The sequence below is a fragment of the Sorex fumeus genome, unplaced genomic scaffold (genome assembly GCF_029834395.1).
Source record: "Sorex fumeus unplaced genomic scaffold, SorFum_2.1 ptg000024l, whole genome shotgun sequence".
NCBI lineage: Eukaryota > Metazoa > Chordata > Mammalia > Eulipotyphla > Soricidae > Sorex > Sorex fumeus.
This window is the reverse complement of record NW_026606081.1, coordinates 9000834-9018991: the sequence shown is the minus strand read 5'-3', so window position 1 is coordinate 9018991 and position 18158 is coordinate 9000834. Positions and strand designations below refer to the sequence as shown.

General features: G+C 42.1%; 1 protein-coding gene across 2 annotated transcripts in view; it reads left to right on the top strand.

Moving 5' to 3' along the window:
• The window catches only part of SLC7A2 (solute carrier family 7 member 2), an 80821-nt gene extending 62912 nt beyond the window's left edge, over positions 1–17909 (top strand). For both annotated transcript variants that reach the window (XM_056114090.1, XM_056114091.1), the window contains exons 7-12: positions 1544–1680; positions 3869–3971; positions 4859–5064; positions 7085–7251; positions 8771–8879; positions 12860–17909. In XM_056114090.1, coding sequence (XP_055970065.1) covers positions 1544–1680; positions 3869–3971; positions 4859–5064; positions 7085–7251; positions 8771–8879; positions 12860–13053 — 916 coding nt within the window. In that variant the 3' untranslated portion in view covers positions 13054–17909. The remainder of the gene's footprint in view (positions 1–1543; positions 1681–3868; positions 3972–4858; positions 5065–7084; positions 7252–8770; positions 8880–12859) is intronic.
• The last annotated feature ends 249 nt before the right edge of the window (positions 17910–18158 follow it).

Genomic DNA, 18158 nt, shown 5'->3' with positions numbered 1-18158 from the left:
TGGAAGAAATAGACAAAGATCCATCCATGGCCAAGATCAACGTAACTTTACTGAAAGATAAAAAGATGAGTTTTTAAAATACAATATTTTACTTTGCCTTAGACCATGGAATATCATAACTTGGCCATTTTTGGAATGATGTAGCCAGTCAAAAAACACTGTCACTGTCACTGTCCTCCTGTTGTTCATCGATTTTATCGAGGGGGCCCAGTAACGTCTCCATCATGAGACTTTGTTGTTACTGTGTTTGGAATATGTCAGGGGTAGCTTGCCAGGCTTTGCCGTGCTGGGGAGATACTCTCGGTAGCTTGCTGGGCTCTCCGAGAGGGGCGGAGGAATCGAACTCGGGTCAGCCATGTTGGCTGCTTGCAAGGCAAGCGCCCTACCCACTGTGCTATCGCTCCAGCATGTCAAAAAACAAAAAATCCAAAACCTCTAAAGTAAAAATTGTTCTCTTTTTTAGATTTTTTTCTTTTTTTGTGTCATGGAGTATAGAACTCAAACTCAAACATACATAACATGTGCTCTGCCCCCAAAGATTGTTTTCTTAGACCTTACTATTAGACTAATTATGGCTATTTTTGTGTATCCAGTTTACAGTGAGTTCAAATTTGGTTTTTTTTTTCTCTCTGCTTTGATTATCTTTTACTGGAAATTGTTGCTAATTTGCTCAAAGATCAAACTATATGAGAAAAGAAAAACAAATAATTATAAAAATGCATAATTTTTGGGTAAATTTAGTGCTTACTATGAAATAAAATTGCCTAAAATCTCATTTAAATATGCTTATCAGTTCAGATTTTTATTTTCTGAATTATTATCTTTAAAAATGAGTGGCATATTTAATTTGTTTTAAAATAAATCTTAATTCTTAGTTTTAATTTAGTAATAATTATGGGCACGCACAACTTTCTTGCAGCATTGTTTTCACTGTGATAATTTTGCTGGGCAAATACTTTATTGCAACAAAATTGTAGTAAAATGATAACTATGAGCAAATATTTCCAATGATAGATATTTTTAAGATAGTATGACTGACAGCTATGATGCTGAGTTTGTGTAATTCAGTTCTGGGATGTAATTCAGCTCTGGGGTATAATTGTGCATGAATGCGTTTGCTAGACTGCATGTGTTTGCTTTTTATTCAGTCTTCTTGGATCCATTTTCCCAATGCCGCGTGTAATCTATGCTATGGCAGAAGATGGGTTGCTTTTCAAATGTCTAGCTCAAATCAATTCCAAAACGAAGACACCAATCATTGCTACTTTATCATCGGGTGCAGTGGCAGGTGAGAGAGAGTTGACTTATGTTAAGAAAAGGGGGAATCATTTCTTCAGAATCAAGGAAACTGGAAAAAAATAAATGTTACGAGGTGGTTTTTCTGTTGATTTGTGTGGTACGGTAATTTTTTTTGTCAATATTTGGATAAAAAGGTTTGGGCAGAGTTTCTGCACTTCGTGTGTCCAGTCTTTACTTGTTTATGCCTTTTGAAAATAGTACCTGTAAATAACTCACGTGTGGATTATGAATGTTTTTGTTCTAGTCTTCTGGGCTCTATGTTTCCTTTACCCCGGATTCTGTTTGCCATGGCCCGGGATGGTTTACTGTTTAGATTTCTTGCCAGAGTGAGTAAGAGGCAGTCACCAGTTGCTGCCACGCTGACTGCAGGGTTCATCTCTGGTAAGCTTTACATGCACAAGCTTTCTCGACATTGGACTTAAATGCTTAAGCACATGCATGGACTTACACAGAGGGTCTGCTTGCTGTGCATGTAAGTTGTGAACAAAAATCAATGATAAATTAGGATATGAGTATTGAAATTATATTTTTTAAAAAATTGTGGTGGTGGACTTCTGAAATTCATTCTCAAATGACCCTCTGGCATTTTTTTTCCTATTGCATTATTTCAATTTTGGGGGCTCCTAATAACTCTTAAAGGGTCATAATGGGTCTTCATTCAATGCAGGCATTAAATGCTTTTCTTGTGGATGAGCTGGCTCATAAAAAAATGATACAGAATTTTAATTGAATTACTTAATTTTAAATGGTTAATTCAAAATAATGATTCCTGTGTTATGAGAAAAAGTGGTAATGATGGTTCACTATTTTCTTTCTTGTCCAGGATTTAAGTTGAATATCGCTAAACTATCATAGGATTTTTGAAAAGCTTACATTTGCCTGTTATTAATAAAGTCTTAAAAATCAAAATTAAAATCAAAACCTTATTTTTGGTTTTTGGGCCACATCAGTGGTATTCAGGACTTCTGACTCTTCACTCAGGGATTAGTCCTGACAGTACTCACGGACTATATGAAATGCCAGAGATTGAACCTGGGTTGGCTACATGCAAGGCAAGCACCTTAACCCGCAGGGCTGTCACTCTGGACCCTCAAAATTAACTTCTGTGTAGCCATTCTAATTACTCTCCTCAGAATGACTGATAGTGGAACTTCTGGGCCAGGATATTTCTCCAAGACTACTGATACCTCAGAAGTCCCACTGGAAATCTCCTTTTCCTTTAAACAATTTGGTAGTTGAGCATGTTCAGAACCTCCAGATGTATAGCTTTTATTGTGTCATATGACCCTATGAAATACAGTTGGCCATATTGTGATTCCACGTGGAATTTTTCAGATTCCATGGTGTTACAGTTCCTGCTATGAGAAACTACAGAAAGATTCTAGCAAGCACTAAGGATAGGTGATAAATGATCTTGGTAACAGAAATTCAAATCCATACTAATTTTGTTGAACTGTGAATTGTTAGATTAGTGAGTGGTGTGGGTCAAGCCACATGAAATTGCTGAAATTTTGCCTCCCTTTCCTTACTCCTCAGGATCAAGCCCTGAGCCTCTGTATGCAAGGCTTGACATAAGAAGTCACATCCCTGGCCCCAAATACTTGCCATCTGATATAACTGAACCTCAGTAGGTTCAGACCTATCCCCTGTCTCAAAGAATTTTTAGCTTAAGGAAAATTAAGATCATTATATAAAGGTTGCTGAGATATCTAGATGGGTATGGTATTATGTGTTTACCATGACAGACGGCAATATAATAAGTTCAACATTATCGTTATTTCACATTTCAGTGGAAAAAATTAAGTACTAGGTATATGTATATTTAAGAAGATATTTTGACTAACATTTAAGGGATCTGGGAGGAGCATCTTAGACTGAGCTCTCAAATCTAGTGAATCTTGCTGGAGTATGTAGATTTAATCAGAACAGGATGGAAGCTCTGTTGGAAACATTAACTACTTTGTTATTTTAAAATAACTAAATTATTTTTAAGTTATTTTAAGTTATTTAAAATTTATATGGACATTAAAATGATCATGTATTATCTACAAAGAAAACCCTCTGATTGAATTCTTTTTTGAAGGGCATCAGGGGCTGGAGCTACAGTGTAGCAGGTAGCATGCTTGCCTTGTACACAGCCAACCTGGGCTTCTAGGTTTGAGTCCCGGCAGTACATATGGTCCCCAGAGTCCTGCCAGGAGTGATTCCTGAGTGCAGAGGTAGGAGTAACCCTTATCGCCACTAGATAACACCCCAAAACCAAAATGAGTAAATAAAAATGAAAAGGGAGTCAGGCAATATTTCTTAGTATTTTGATTCCTTGTTAGTCTGATGCCTTTTTTTTTTTTTTAATGTTACTAAAGCAGATGAGTCTTGTGCTTGAGATAGTGGAAGGTTTCTGAAGTTTCATTAGCGGTTTATATGAGCTGAGTAATGTGGTATTTGTGAGAAAGTTTTTGTTCCATAAACCTGACTTACCACTGCTACTAAAGCCCCAAATCACCAGTGAGTTCTCCCTATGTGGCGTGCTGTGAAAGCCCCTCTTCACTTGCCTGTCTTTCCCCACCAGCTGTCATGGCCTTCCTCTTTGACCTGAAGGCCCTCGTGGACATGATGTCCATAGGCACGCTTCTGGCCTACTCTCTGGTCGCAGCCTGTGTGCTCATCCTCAGGTGAGTTGTCCTCATTTCCAGGAATCTCTGAGTGTGTGGGTACCGTGGAGCCCAGGAAAGTGAGAAGCAAGACTCACCCTTCTTGCTTCTTGGGATCTAGGAGTCCCACCAGGGCAAGAGGGCACCTGAAACATTAATGCTGAATATAATAATCATTCTTGGGCCAGAATGATAGTACAGTGGGTAAGGCGTTTGCCTTGCATGCGGCCGGCCCGAATTCAATCCCCGGCATCCCATATGGTCCCCAAGTACCGCCAGGAGTAATTCCTGAGTGCAGAGCCAGGAGTAATAACCCCTGAGCATTGCTGTGTGTGACCCCCCAAAAAAGGCAAAAAAAAAAAATCATTCTTGATCCTAGCAAGACTCAAATACTGGTTATACTCATTGATTATTACCAAACTATGTAAGGTAAAGGTAAAGGTAAAGGTAAAGGCCCTCCCGTTGATCGTCGATTTGCTCGAGCGGGCCCAGTAACGTCTCCATTGGAGACTTTGTTGTTACTGTGTTTGGCATATTCGATATTCGATACTCTCGGTAGCTTGCCGGGCTCTCCGAGAGGGGTGGAGGAATCAAACCTGGGTCGGCCTTGTTGGCCGCTTGTAAGGCGAATGCCCTACCACTGTGCTATCTCTCCAGCCCAAACTATGTAAAAAACTATTTTTTATGCCCTATAGTGATCCTGAGAAAATACTGTACTTTTATCCCAGCAGTTAGCAAACCTCCCCCCCTCCGCCCACCCCCTCCCCCAAAACACACATATCAATATGTGCAGGATGTTCTCAGAAAAAGTGGCTTACATTGGTGAAAACAAAATGGACTAACCTGAATGTGAATGGGAGGGTGGTTAAATTGTGCATTTACTCATTAAACTCTTTTGTTGGGCTTAGGTACCAGCCTGGCTTATCTTATGAGAAGCCCAGGTACACTCCTGAGAAGGAAGCCATGGGACCAGGCAGCAGTGCAGCCTCCAAGAGCAACTCCCAGGTCACTATGCTGCAGGGACAGAGCTTTGGCCTGCACACCATCCTCAGCCCTTCTGTGCTGCCCACCTCCCAGTCAGCTACTCTAGTGAGCTTTCTCGTCGGATTCCTCGGTATGTCTTCCTCACTGTGGTGTATTTGTGCACCATGCATCTACACAAAAATACACTCACAATGGGTGTAGGCAGGACACGCTTTGTGTAGAATAAGATGAAAGGACTCACATTCCTCGAGACCATGCGAGCAACTACCCTGAACCCCGGATAGTCCATGTAACGGTTGCCAGGAATTAGGATCATCTGTCATGTCTTAGTCATTGAAGAAGCAAGGAAGAAATTTTGCAAGCAGAGTACAAATGTGCATGTCTCATTTCTGGTGTGAAGCATCAGACCAAGTACCCCTGCCAGGACCAGAGAGATAGCACAAACGGGTAGGGCGCTTGGTTGCACACGGCCATCCCGGGTTCAATCCCTGGCATCCCATATGGTCCCCTGAGAATTGCCAGGAATGATTCCTGAGCGCAGAGCCAGGAGTTACTCCTGAACAACACCAGGTATGATCTTAAAACAAAAACAAAAGATTTGGGACCACTCCTCAGAGGATGGGAGGCAGTAAAGTGAAATGCTCATCTGAACACATACCTGACTTACAGACTTCACTGATGTATGGTTACAGACGATCACGATCACAATCATCCTGTTGTTCATCGATTGCCTCGAGCAGGCACCAGTAACGTCTCCTTCGTCCTAGCCCTGAGATTTTAAAGTGCCATATTCAAGGCTCTTTCAGGGTTAGGAGAATGAGACCCAGCGTTGTTACTGGTATTTGGCATACTGGGTACACCACGGGGAGTTTGCCAGACTTTGCCGTGTGGGCAGGTTACATTCGGTAGCCTGCCAGTTTGTCCAAAGTAGGAATGAGATAATAAGATGTCCAGCTTCTGGGAGCTGGGTTTTATAGTCTCTGGGTCTTGGCCGTTGATGGGATTACACGGCGCCATGGGGCCAGTTGGTGGGTGTGACCCCTGCCTACTGGAAGATGGAGGATCTGGGTGGTGGATGCTCAGCCCCCATCCAAGCAGGCTTGGAGATCTCGGCCCCAGGACCCGTATGCCTTTGTTCCTCTGCCAGTACCTTCATGCGTGTGGAGAGTGGTCTCAGCATGGTGGTGGCTGGTTCTGGAGGTCAGAAGCCCTCCAGCCGAAGTCCTCCAGAACCAGTTACAGACAGATGTACTAAATAAAATAAAAACAAACTTTTGTAGTGATCTGAAAGAAAGGGGGAGTGGATAAATTGGGACAAAGATTGTACAGTAAAAAATAAAATTGGATTTTTAGTGAGTGAACTAAGTGTAGTCTTTGCATATGTTGATTCTGAAGGGTGCACACGAGAAATGTATGTAATTTATAACATGTATTATACAGTGCTACTTCAGTTTCAGAAATTCTTTTTTCACCCACAGATAATTATTAATACCTTCATTGACATTTACTGAGCAACCTCCAGGGGCCAGGAACACTGCTGTGCTTTTGGAATATTGAGAGAAGTTTTGCTTCTCTCTTAATTTTGAAAGAAAGGGATTACTGTGGTAAGCTGAGAAAAGTACAGGTTTTTCTGAGTGAACCCAGTGCAAACTCCATGGCCAGGGTGTGTAATAAAGTCGTGCTTAGAGACAGAAATGATGCAGAGAGATGCATGCACATGTGTATCACGGTTATGTGTGCATTTCACAATGTCAGTAATTAAAAAGAAACTGGAAATGGAGAGATTTGCCATTTCCCATTGGGAAAAGAGGAAATAGCATCTCCGTGGTCCTCCACCCCACCCACCTCCCCAAAACGGTGAGATAGAGTCTGAGACCAGTGGAAATGAAGACCCAGATGGCAGCTGTACAGGAGGATGAGCACCCTACTCCTTGAGGGGTGTGGCAGGAAAAGAGGAGGTTGGTGTCTGAGGGGACAGTCAAGTAAATGAGCAGTGACTTTTAAATCTGTGAGAATCGCCTTTTCTTTCCCAGAGGGAAAATGAATCCTTTTATTTGGCCGAGTAGATACATAGAAAAGCCTTTGGTGCTGGCGACTCTCACCGTTATCTGTCTGCTGATTTCCTTTATCCGTATGTCTCGCCTTCGCAGCATTTCTTGTTTTGGGCCTGAGTATTCTGACCACTTACGGTGTCCGTGCCATCGCCAGGCTGGAAGCATGGAGCATTGCTCTTCTGGTGCTCTTTCTTGTCTTCTGCATTGCCATTGTTGTCGTCATTTGGAGGCAGCCTCAGAACCAACAAAAAGTAGCCTTTATGGTAAGTATAATGAGCATTCATGATCCCAAATATTATATTAGGCACCATTTTCTCCTCTATGTTAAAATTTTTTTGGTATTGTTTCTTTTAATGAAAACAGGAGCAAAAGTATTTTCTGGTTAATTTAGCCAGTGAATCCCACGATTCTTTGAGATGTTTCTTTTTGTCTAGAATGGTTTCCCTCATAGTTTCTGCTTTCCCTTTAGAAACTTAAATATGAGGGCCAGGAATGTTGTTTAACAGGAGACAACCTGCCTAGGCTTGAGCCTGAACTTGAGCCTGAACATTGCAGCAAAACAAATGCAGCAACAGAAAAACCTGAAACGTACTCTTTATTACAGTATCATTTTTACATAGAGCAGTAAACAAAGTTTTCATCAAATAAGCTGTAGCATCTGAAGAATAAGGAGAACCTCCTTTTTACAAAGTTGATACCACCTCTAGAGCCATAGCACAGTGGGTAGGGTGTTTGCCTTGCACGTGGCCGGCCGGGCCAACTGGAGTTCGGTTCTCCCCCCCTTTGATTCCTCCGCCCCTCTCAGAGAGCCCTGCAAGCTCCCAAGAGTATCTTGCCCACACGGCAAAGCCTGGCAAGCTCCCCGTGATGTTTGATATGCCAACACAGTAACAACAAGTCTCACAATGTTACTGTGCCCTGCTCGAGCAAATTGATGAACAACGGGAGGACAGTGACAGTGACAGTGACAATACCAGCTCAGGAGGACTTTCTTGCAGGTTAAATGATCCAGTCCCCTCCAACAGAGCTGCTTCCGGTCAAAGAGGGTTCCCGAGAGAGAGTACAGTGGGGAGGGTGTTTGCCTGGCTCCCACCTTATCCCACTTTGATCCCTGGCACCACAGATGATCCCCAGACACTGCCAGGAGTTTCCTGAGCGCAGAGCCAGGATTAAGCCCAGAGCACAATCAGTGCGACCCCAGAACAACAACCACAACAAGAACAGGTTTCCGGAAAGGTAGTTCCTTGGGGTCATGTATGTCCAGTGTTCAGAGAATGCCCTGTTTATTGATACATTTTTAAAAATATTTATTTATTTATTTTGCTTTTTTGGGTCACACCCAGCGATGCTCAGGGGTTACTCCTGGCTCTGCACTCAGGAATTACTCCTGGCGGTGCTCGGGGGACCATATGGGATGCTGGGAATCGAACCTGGGTCGGCCGCATGCAAGGCACATGCCCTACCTGCTGTGCTATTGCTCCAGCCCCTTATTGATACTTTTGACTAAAGTGAACTCCACAGTAACCTGAAGCCCTAAATCCGGTGTCTCGCATTTATAGTGAGGATGTTAGTGGCTGGATCAGCTTCATCCCTTCAGGCCGCAGTAATTGTGGGAAAGGTAACTGTACTCTGGGAAACTAGTTTTTATTCTCCTTTTCCTTTTGCAGGGATATGGGTGCAGTGAGAAAGTTTTTATGTGAAATTTGTTGGTACACTGCTGGAATAATTTGGGGGAAAACTTTCAAAATATGAGTGCATTTTACAAGCTTTTTTTCCCGTTAGGTTCCGTTCTTACCATTTCTGCCAGCCTTCAGCATCCTGGTGAACATTTACTTGATGGTCCAATTGAGCGCAGACACTTGGATCAGATTTAGCATTTGGATGGCACTTGGTAAGACTGAATGTTTTGATTTTTTGAACTTTGATTTTTCTCATTTTTCTCATTTCCTGGACTGTGGTTAGAGAAATGCATCCCTCCCTTTTCCTGGAATAAAGGCTTGAAAATGCCTCCCAGATTTTAGACCATCTAATGCTTACTTTTCCGAACACTTTCAGGTACCTTTTATTTAATTTCCCCAATAATCACGTAGATCCATTATATGTTGTTTGCCCCAGCTTATAATGAATGAGAAAAGTGAGGCTCCCTGAGCACTAGATCAAAGGATCTGATTTATCAGTATAAGCCCCACATCATTTTCAGTGTTGCTGTTTGTGTTTGTTTGTTTCTGATTCCAGAACCAGTTCTTTCTAGAAGCCAGTACATTTCTGGAGACAGTATGAGCTAATAGAAAGGAATTTTTTTTATTAATTTTTATTAGTGAAACACCATGAGGTACAGTTGTAGACTTACAAATTTTTGTGCTTGGGTTTCAGTTATACAATGATCGAGTACCCATCCCTCCACCAGTGCACATTCTCCACCACCAGTAATCCCAGTATCCCTCCCACCCGCATCCCCCCCATCCCACCCTGCCTCTGTGGCAGGGCACTCCCTTTTGTTCTCTCTTCCTTTTGGGCGTTGTGGTCTGCAAAAGAGGCATTGAGTGGCAATCATGTTCGGTCCATAGTCTACTTTCAACATGCATCTCCCATCCTGGGAGGATCCTCCAGACACCCTTTATTTGGTGCTCCCTTCTCTATCTGAGCTGCCCAGGAAGGAATTTCTTTTCCAGTTCCTACATTTTTAAAATTAGGGTCACAGGATGGAGTTTATCATTAAATAATGAGTTTATTGATAGCTCTATATTTTTTGGTTTTGTTTTTATTTTGGGGTTACACCAAGCTGTGCTCAGGGTTTACTTCTGGCTCTACGCTCAGGGATCACTCATGGCATTGCTCCAGGGGACCATATACGTTTGGCCGTGTGCAAGGCAAGCACCCTACCTGCTGTACTATTATTCCAACCCCAGTCGATATCTACATACTGTGCTATTTTTCAGTATTCTCGTGTCCAGCTCTAAAAATTGAGTTAGAATCAGTTAGATTTATTATAACGAAAGCAAGAGCATGAATTGTCTTAAAATGTGAGCTCAGAGATCAGGGGGAATAGCACTTTGCAGGTGTGAGGCCCCAAGCTTGATCCCTTGCTCTGCATACTCGCCCAGGTGCTGCTGGGCTTGGCCCTGAGACACTCGCTTACCTTGGTTGTCCCAACACTGTTGGGCCCAAACAGCACCACTTTGTTCAGGCCAGACATTGAACTGTCTCGCAGAGTATCACTGGGTATAGCCCCAGCATAACTTTGAGCACTGCTTGGAGAACCTCCCTTCACCCCCGCCCCCACCGAATTTAAACATGAGGTGGATTCCCTCAAATTCTCGCTCACTGAACATATGTGATTCTGGCTAAGAGCTTGAACTGCAAAATCAGAGCTTTACCATGCTCCACCCCTCCACCTCCACACTAATCGGGTATATGCCCTAGGCCCAGTTACCTTCGTTTTTGTGGTGACAGTGGTACTTCATTTAAGGAGTGTGTGTGTGTGTGTGTGTGTGTGTGTGTGTGTGTGTGTGTGTGGACATGTGTAGGAAAGACTGGAGCTTCAAAGCCTCAGAGGAACACAAGAAGAAATGGAATTATCAGAAAGGATTCCTGATAATTGGACATGACACAGTAGTAATAGGCAGATAACCTAATCCACAGTTTTTCGTTAGGGGTCACCCTCAGCACTGCCAGGGCCCACATGGAGCTGGGGTTGGAACTTAGAGCCCTGCGCATGCTCAGGCATGCTCAGCATATATCTGCTACTTGAGCTGTCTTCCCAGCTCTTCTCTCTTTTAAGTGAGAAGATTGTAATGCATTTCACATCAGCCCAAAGCCTCTCACTAATTTTTCTGACATGTCCCTAAAAATCCAGCAAGTAACCACCTTCTTGTGAGGATTCAGTGTGACCCTTAATAAACAGGTGCCCTATGCACTGTCTTTCACATCCTTCACGTGAAGCGAGGTAGGCCCAACTTCCAAAATTTTTGACCCTGACTGCTAACCCATCACTTGCATTAGAGGTAGAGTTTCAGATTTTGCCTCTCCTGGCCTTTTGCTTGAAGTGTAGTATTTAGTTTTCAGAAAACAGATATAACTTTTTCACTTAAATATCTGAAAAATGCTTGAGAAAAATCCGTCCTCTAAAGATTGGATGTTAAGCGGCCAGAAAGATGGTCCAGGGGAATAAAGTACTTTGCCTTGCTCGCAGGCATCACATGGTCCCCTAAGCATCTTTGGAAATGACCCAAAGCCCAGGACCCCTGAGTACCCCCCAGGTCTGGCAACTCTTCATAAGTAACCCCCTGAGCACCACTGGGTGCTGAGTGTAAACCCCCCCTCCCCAATCTCCCCTTAGAAAAAACAAAAAACGAAACCCCACACAACTTGAATGATTATTTTTACTGAAGTAAGGTAGTTTCTACTGAACAAAACTTACTTAGACAGATGGGAGGGGAGGGAAGGGAGGGAATATAGGTTAGGAGGAAACATGAACTTCAAAAAGCAAGCAGAGAGATACAGAAGTGAGGGAGGGAGGGAGGGAGGGAGGTGTGTGTGCGAGGGAGCACAGGCTTTACAGAGCAAGCCTGACTGAATGTTGAAATCAAGACGTGCCTTCCGCTACTAGTCATCTGGCTCAGAGACTGAAAGTGGTGCTGAAAGGAGGAAGGGACAGACCTGATACGTGATAACTTCTCAGTACCTGTAGTACAAACCATAATGCCAAAAGAGGAGCGGTGGGGAGGGGGAAGAGAGGGGGGAGGGGCAAGGGAGGGGGAGGGAGGGGGAGGGAGGGAGATGGGAAGCAGGAGAAGAGCAGAGAGAGGAAATGCCTGCCGTAGAGGCAAGGCGGTGGGGTGAGAGGGAAACTGGGGACATTGCTCCAAGCTGCTGGGTTCTGCATTAAGTCCTTGTGCTTCTGGGGCTGTGGCCGTGCTGGAGAGCCGCTCGTGGGGGGCAACTGGTGACCTCGGTAGGGCGTGAAGGATGGACCGGAATGCCCCCCTTCCCATGAGGTTTTAGTCACCCCCACACCCCCAGCTCATACCTGCTGTCCACAAGGCTCCCATGTGGCCGCCATCTTTCTTTCCAGAGAGGAGAAGGCGACTGGGGCAACACCCTTTCCCCTCCGGACAGACATGATGGCCTGGATTAACGCATAGTCCGTTCACTTTTCTGCTCCAAGCTGCTGGGTTCTGCATTAAGTCCTTGTGTTTCTGGGGCTGTGGCCGTGCTCCAAACATAGCTCTGATTTTCAGGGAGAAACGTTGGGTGGTTTACTTCCCATGGATCACTTTGTATATAGAGAGATGTTTTGAGGAAAAGTCCTAGTTCCTGCATACTCGAGCTGTGCTTGTAGAGGCTTCTGGTCACCGGGGTTCCATCTGGGGGAGGCGGGATGTGGTACCTACCCCATCTGGGACTTCCCGATGATCTTGGCTCTTTATGGAACCTTTTTTTTTTTTTCCCCTCCGGGAGCTGTGGATCCCGCCCTCCATGTGGCCCTTCTCTTCGGCTATATGCTGTAAAGATGGCCAAACTGGGGACATTGATGGTGGGAAATACACACTGGTGACAGGACAGGTGTTTAGAACATTGTATGACTGAATCCCTATCTTGAACAACCTTGTGACTGGATATCTCACCGTGATTCAACTAAAAAAAAATTTTTTTTTTTTTTTTCAAAAAAAGAAGAGACTTGGGGGAGGAGGGAGGCAGGAAGCTGCTGTGTTTAAAAAAAAAACCACACAGGAAGCTGGAAGGCAAAAAAACTCCAGGAAGGTTTCTAATTGAAAAAACTAAATGGAGTAAAGAATTAGAATTGGGAGCATAATATTTCTGTATTTTGCCATTTTCTGACATCCCTGAAAACATTTGTTTCTCCGAAAGGTTTCTTGATTTACTTTAGTTATGGCATCAGACACAGCCTGGAGGGTAGTAACTCGAGGAACGAAGAGGAGGAGGACACCTACTCAGACAACATCAAGGGGGCAGAAGAAAAGTCTGCCATTCAAGCAAATGAGCACCACCAGCGGAAACCCAGTTTACCTTTCATCTTGCACGAAAAGACGAGCGAGTTCTGATGCTTCCCGCGCAGAGCAGATCGGGTCCATGTTCTGGCTGGCGCGCAGCTCCTCTGTGGAGGAAGCCGCAAGAGATGTGGTCATCGTACTTGGCTGTCGTGGGTCTGCCGCACACGTGCCCTGACTTAGCCTCACTCACCTGGATGCTACCTCCAGGTGATCACTCACATGGCGAAGCCTCCTGAACTCTCTCCTCACAGAAAATTTTTCCCAGAAGAGTGGGCATGAGAATGTCTGTCTGTCTGTCTGTCTGTCTGTCTGTGCTGGGGAATAAGCATGTTGCAAGTCGTTGGTGTCTCCCTGTGCACGTTACATTTCCCCGTGGTGGTGTTCATGACTGGTGTGTGTTGTGTGGGTCCTGCTGAAATGGACGGATCACTGAAGAGAAACGTGGTTTGTGGATTCTCCACACTGTTGGGGGGAATGCCTGTTGCTTTTTCTTACCAATCTTTATCAGTGCCATTAGAGAACTTGCCAAAGTGCAGCGTCATAGTATCTGTCACTGGTCAGGAGTCAGAGGAACACAGTTGCCAATAGCAAGTATATATTTCAAGATCGGAGTTACACATGCCTTGGATAAGTAGACCCCAAGGCAGTCCTGTTTGTCCAAAGTCACTTCAAGCTAATCGATTTCTCCCAGCTAATGCAATTGGTAGACTTATTCAGCCCTTCCCCACTGATAACTCTAGTTTTCCGTTATTAAACAATTAATAACAGCTTTTAAAACCTTGTCAGGCACAGAATTCATCCTTTTGTTTCTGTTATTACTTGGTCTTATCTTAGATATGAGGGTACAGTAGGAAATTGTATCTTAATTACAGTTAAGAAGAAGGAATGACAGGATGTCAGGAGAGAAACCTGGTTTTGGTATGACAGTGCCGCAGAGGGGTTGGATCTAATGTAACTTGGATATTTATTTTGAAAGCAGTTAGAGATGTTTTTCTTTGCTCAATTCTAGGTCTTTACATTTCAGTTTTATTTAAATGAAACTATCAATGGGTGGGGGAATAATTGTTTTGTTTAAGTACATGATAATATTCAAACTGAAATTATAACCAAATTATGATGAAAACACCCCAAATAGATACAATCTTTTTATGAGTCAATAATTTTTTTACATGTAAAATTTTACTCTCCTAATTATACTTTTTAGGGTATTCTAGTTCCTGACTACTTACCCACAGTGTGTTTGCTTCTCATGAATTGTTTTTCTTACACATAATCAAATGGTTCAGTGGGTGATGGCAGAGTCCAAACATTTCTGTATACAAATAAGTTGCAGGCATGAATGTTCTCAGGTCCACCAGGCAACCAGTTCAATACCAAGGGAAAGAACACGGTTTTCTGACAGTTTTACCAAGCAATTATTTTATTGATGCCATTTTTAAAAAGCAGGTTGCAATGAAACAATCCAAACAGGCATTTTCTTGTGATTAAATATCTAATACACAGATAGGAAGCCAGAGCTTCTGACAACTAGTCTTGTAGCATCCCTGACCTCAATCCTATGGCTGGCATTCCACAGTATCCAGGGCATTCCTAGGAAAATCTGTAGCTCAGAATTCTCTCTTGAGCTGCTGTTTTACAAAAGAGTACTTGGATCAGCAAAGAGTGAAATAGTTTTTTGCAGAGACTGTAGGGAGTCTCATATATCTGCCCTTGTAGCTAGAATAGGCCCTTCACACATGAGGAATTTCATTTATCAGTGAATATTTTACTGTAACAAGTCAAGAAATTGGTTTAGAATCTGATAGGCAGCTAAAACTATCTTCCCTGCTGTGTTCAATTTGAAGCAAAATTTAGTTAAAATTTTTTCCACATTAACATTCTTGGTAAACACAGTTACTTATGAAAAGTGCTTTGTCAGTGACTATGCCTTTTTCTGTGAAAACGTGTGCTCATATTTATATATGTATATATATCTACATATATACATATATATGAATGTCTGTATATCTATATCTGTAGATAAGTTTTGTGTTTCCAGTGTCAGCATATAAATCAGTGGGTTTGTGATAAACTTTGGAAATGATGCCATTGTATGGATTTAAAAACCCAGCTGATATAGAAATTAATGTTTTATATTGCTAGGTGTGGTTAGACAAAATTGTTAAGTTTTAAACTATTTTGAAATATAGAGCGATTTTATATGTATAATATTTTCTATAGGTAGATTCTTTTAAAAGGCTATTTATGATGTTTCTCATGAAATCACTAAGCTCTAGCACAGTGCAACAGGTGCTTTATAATTAGAAATGGAAAGAGGGCGTGGAAAGTTGGGGGGGCGGTTATTTGTTTTTGTTTGGTGTTTGTGTTCCTCTGCTCTCATTTCTGCTTTGGTATGTCTTTATTAGCAAAAGCCAGTACTGCCAGCTCATTTACCACTTCTGTGTTCCAACATCTGAATTCATAGTCTTTTAACAAACTGTCATTTTTTACTTAAGAGTATCAAACTGTTTTGTATAGATTTGACTAGTAGTCAGTATTTCTTTTATGAACTGTAAAATTTCAAGGCCTCCATAATCTTCTCACAGTGCAGACAGCTTCAGCTCTGATTTAACTACATGTTCTCAACTTGTTCATGGGGAAACTTTTAACAGTACCTTTATTTTATACTCTTTTTCAAAAGATTATTTGTAATTGCCTACCGTGCATTTAAGAAAGTAGTTATGTTAACTGAAGTTTAAAGTCTATTTATGGAAAAATATTATTATGAATTTTGATGTATACTGTAATATGTAAACTGATGTATACTGTAAGTGTAAACTGCTCAATCACCTTCCCTCCAGGGATAAGTATCAAGAACACTAAGACCAAACATCATGTGGAATATATAAACTAAAAAATATATAATTGGGAAGCTGGAGTGATAGCTCAGTGGGCTGTGCGTCTGCTTTGCATGCTGGGGGCCCAGCTTTGATTCCCCAGACCGCATGTTCCCTTAGTCATTACCAGGCATGACCCTTGAGCTAGGAGTATCACTTAAGCACTGACAGGAGTAGCCCAAAAACAAAAAATTAAAAGAAAACTAATGTCACATGTAACATTTTAGTATTATCAACTATAGTTGATACCAGATACTCCGGTTCAGAATTATCTTTCTCTAAAGATACAAGCTTCTCTTTTAATTTTTCTGAATAAAGATATTTTAGCCCTCAGCTTAAATATTAACCAAAGTATTTTTAAAGCTCTGGGTGTTTACAAGAAGTGGTTTTTATATTCTTAAGTTAGAAACTATAGAGAATTGTTATGTTTATTTAAGTGTTTATCAGGGGAAATAAAGAAAAAGAATTGCCCTCCACTACTGGCCATAGCAATGGAATCTGGTGGTCCTCTTTTTTCCTGTTAAATGAGGGCATATTTCAAGATCTCAAGCCACAGGATAAAGTTGTGTCAAGATTCCAACTTTCCGTTCCTGTGATGTTCTCCTAATGTTTTCTGATGTGCATCAAAGAGCTGTTTAACACCAAAATATGATTTCCACAGGACATTAAAGCACTTGGGGGCAGAGAAATAGCACAGCAGGTGAGGCACTTGCCTTTCATGAACCCACTGGGTTCAATCACCAGCACACCACATGGTCCCCCAAGCCACACCAGGAATGGTCTTGGTCAAGTGTGCCCGTGCTGTGCCCCCTTCCCCAAAGCAAAGCATTGTGTTCAGAATACACATTATGAAACATTGAGATTCAGGGTGGGTGTGCAGTTTATTTTGGAGGGGAACTCTGACTGCTCCTTTTACTAGTACCAAAATAGTGCCTTCTGTATATTTCATTTTCCAGTTATGTCTTCTCATATACTAAGTTATTAAGAAGCACTAAAGTCCATATAGTAAATGAGGACAGGAGATCATTAAGTCACACAGATTTGGAAATAAGGTTGCTTGACTTTGTTTCACTGAGATTTTTTTCCCTCATATAATTATATTTAAGCATTTTGAAGAGGCTTTCCGGTTTCTAGAGTTTGAGATGCCTGATGTGCTATTGTAGCTATTGGCTTTTGTATTATTTATATGTATACCATTTAGCTTGATTGATTTCAAATGTATTTTATTACAAATCAGCCTAATTGGCAATTGTATTTACTGCTCTCACTCTTCTCAGCTTTTATTCACCGTATTCAAAGCGACTGCTGATTTGGAAGAACTTTCCATGACCTCTCATAGACCGATGGGGTTCATAGCCAAGACCCTGGGCTGGTTCCAGGGTCAGGCAACCTATAAAGTATAAGTGTAACCCTCTGTAGTTACCCTGTGGTGGGGTCTCCAAATGATAGAGTTGGGTGGGAGTTGTAAAAGACTGCCCCTGAGAGTAAGGTAGATGGGTTCTTTAATTTCTGTTCTGAGAGCCCCATGAATAGATAAGGTATATGATAAGGAACCCATATGACTCCTGAAAGGGGGTGACTTTCCTGGAACAGGTCCTCTGGGGCCTGACCCACTCAGCATGGGCTAAAGCTCAGTTGCTGAAGAGCTTGTTTCAACAGTGGACTGGGTTCTTTGACGCAGGCCTGGCAGATAATCTTTGCGTGCACTAGGGGTTCTGAATTGCCTTTCTGTTGTATTGTTAGCATCATTTTACTTCATAGAACCCGGCTTGGACCTAAAACACCAGAGAAAAGTCTTTGTCTTTAAAAACCAATAAATACTTTGGATTTGTGGGAATGGAAAGATTGTTTTTGTTTAGGAATTAATTTTAAATTTAAATATTTTAAATGATAATCAGTGTTCCTTTTTACTTGTAAAGCTGGATTATTTTTTAGAATTTTTAATAAAGACTGTTGCTGCCTTACCACTGTAAACTATGCTTTCTAATGTGACCATGTATTTTTTAAATAAAATTTAAATATGACTTGTAATCGTGCTGTATGTTGTGCATCACATATACAAAAAGCATGTTTTTCACACTTAAACTGCCTTTTTACTTGGGAACTTTTAAAAAATTATTTTTATAGGGTTCACAATAATTTATTATGTTTAATATTTCAACATCAGTCCCACCATCATTACACCTTCCCACCCCCACTCAAGCCTACTCCAGTAGCAGGTCCGAAATAATTTATTTTGTATTGCTTGTTATGAATAATCCCTCCAAAATGATCAAGGTT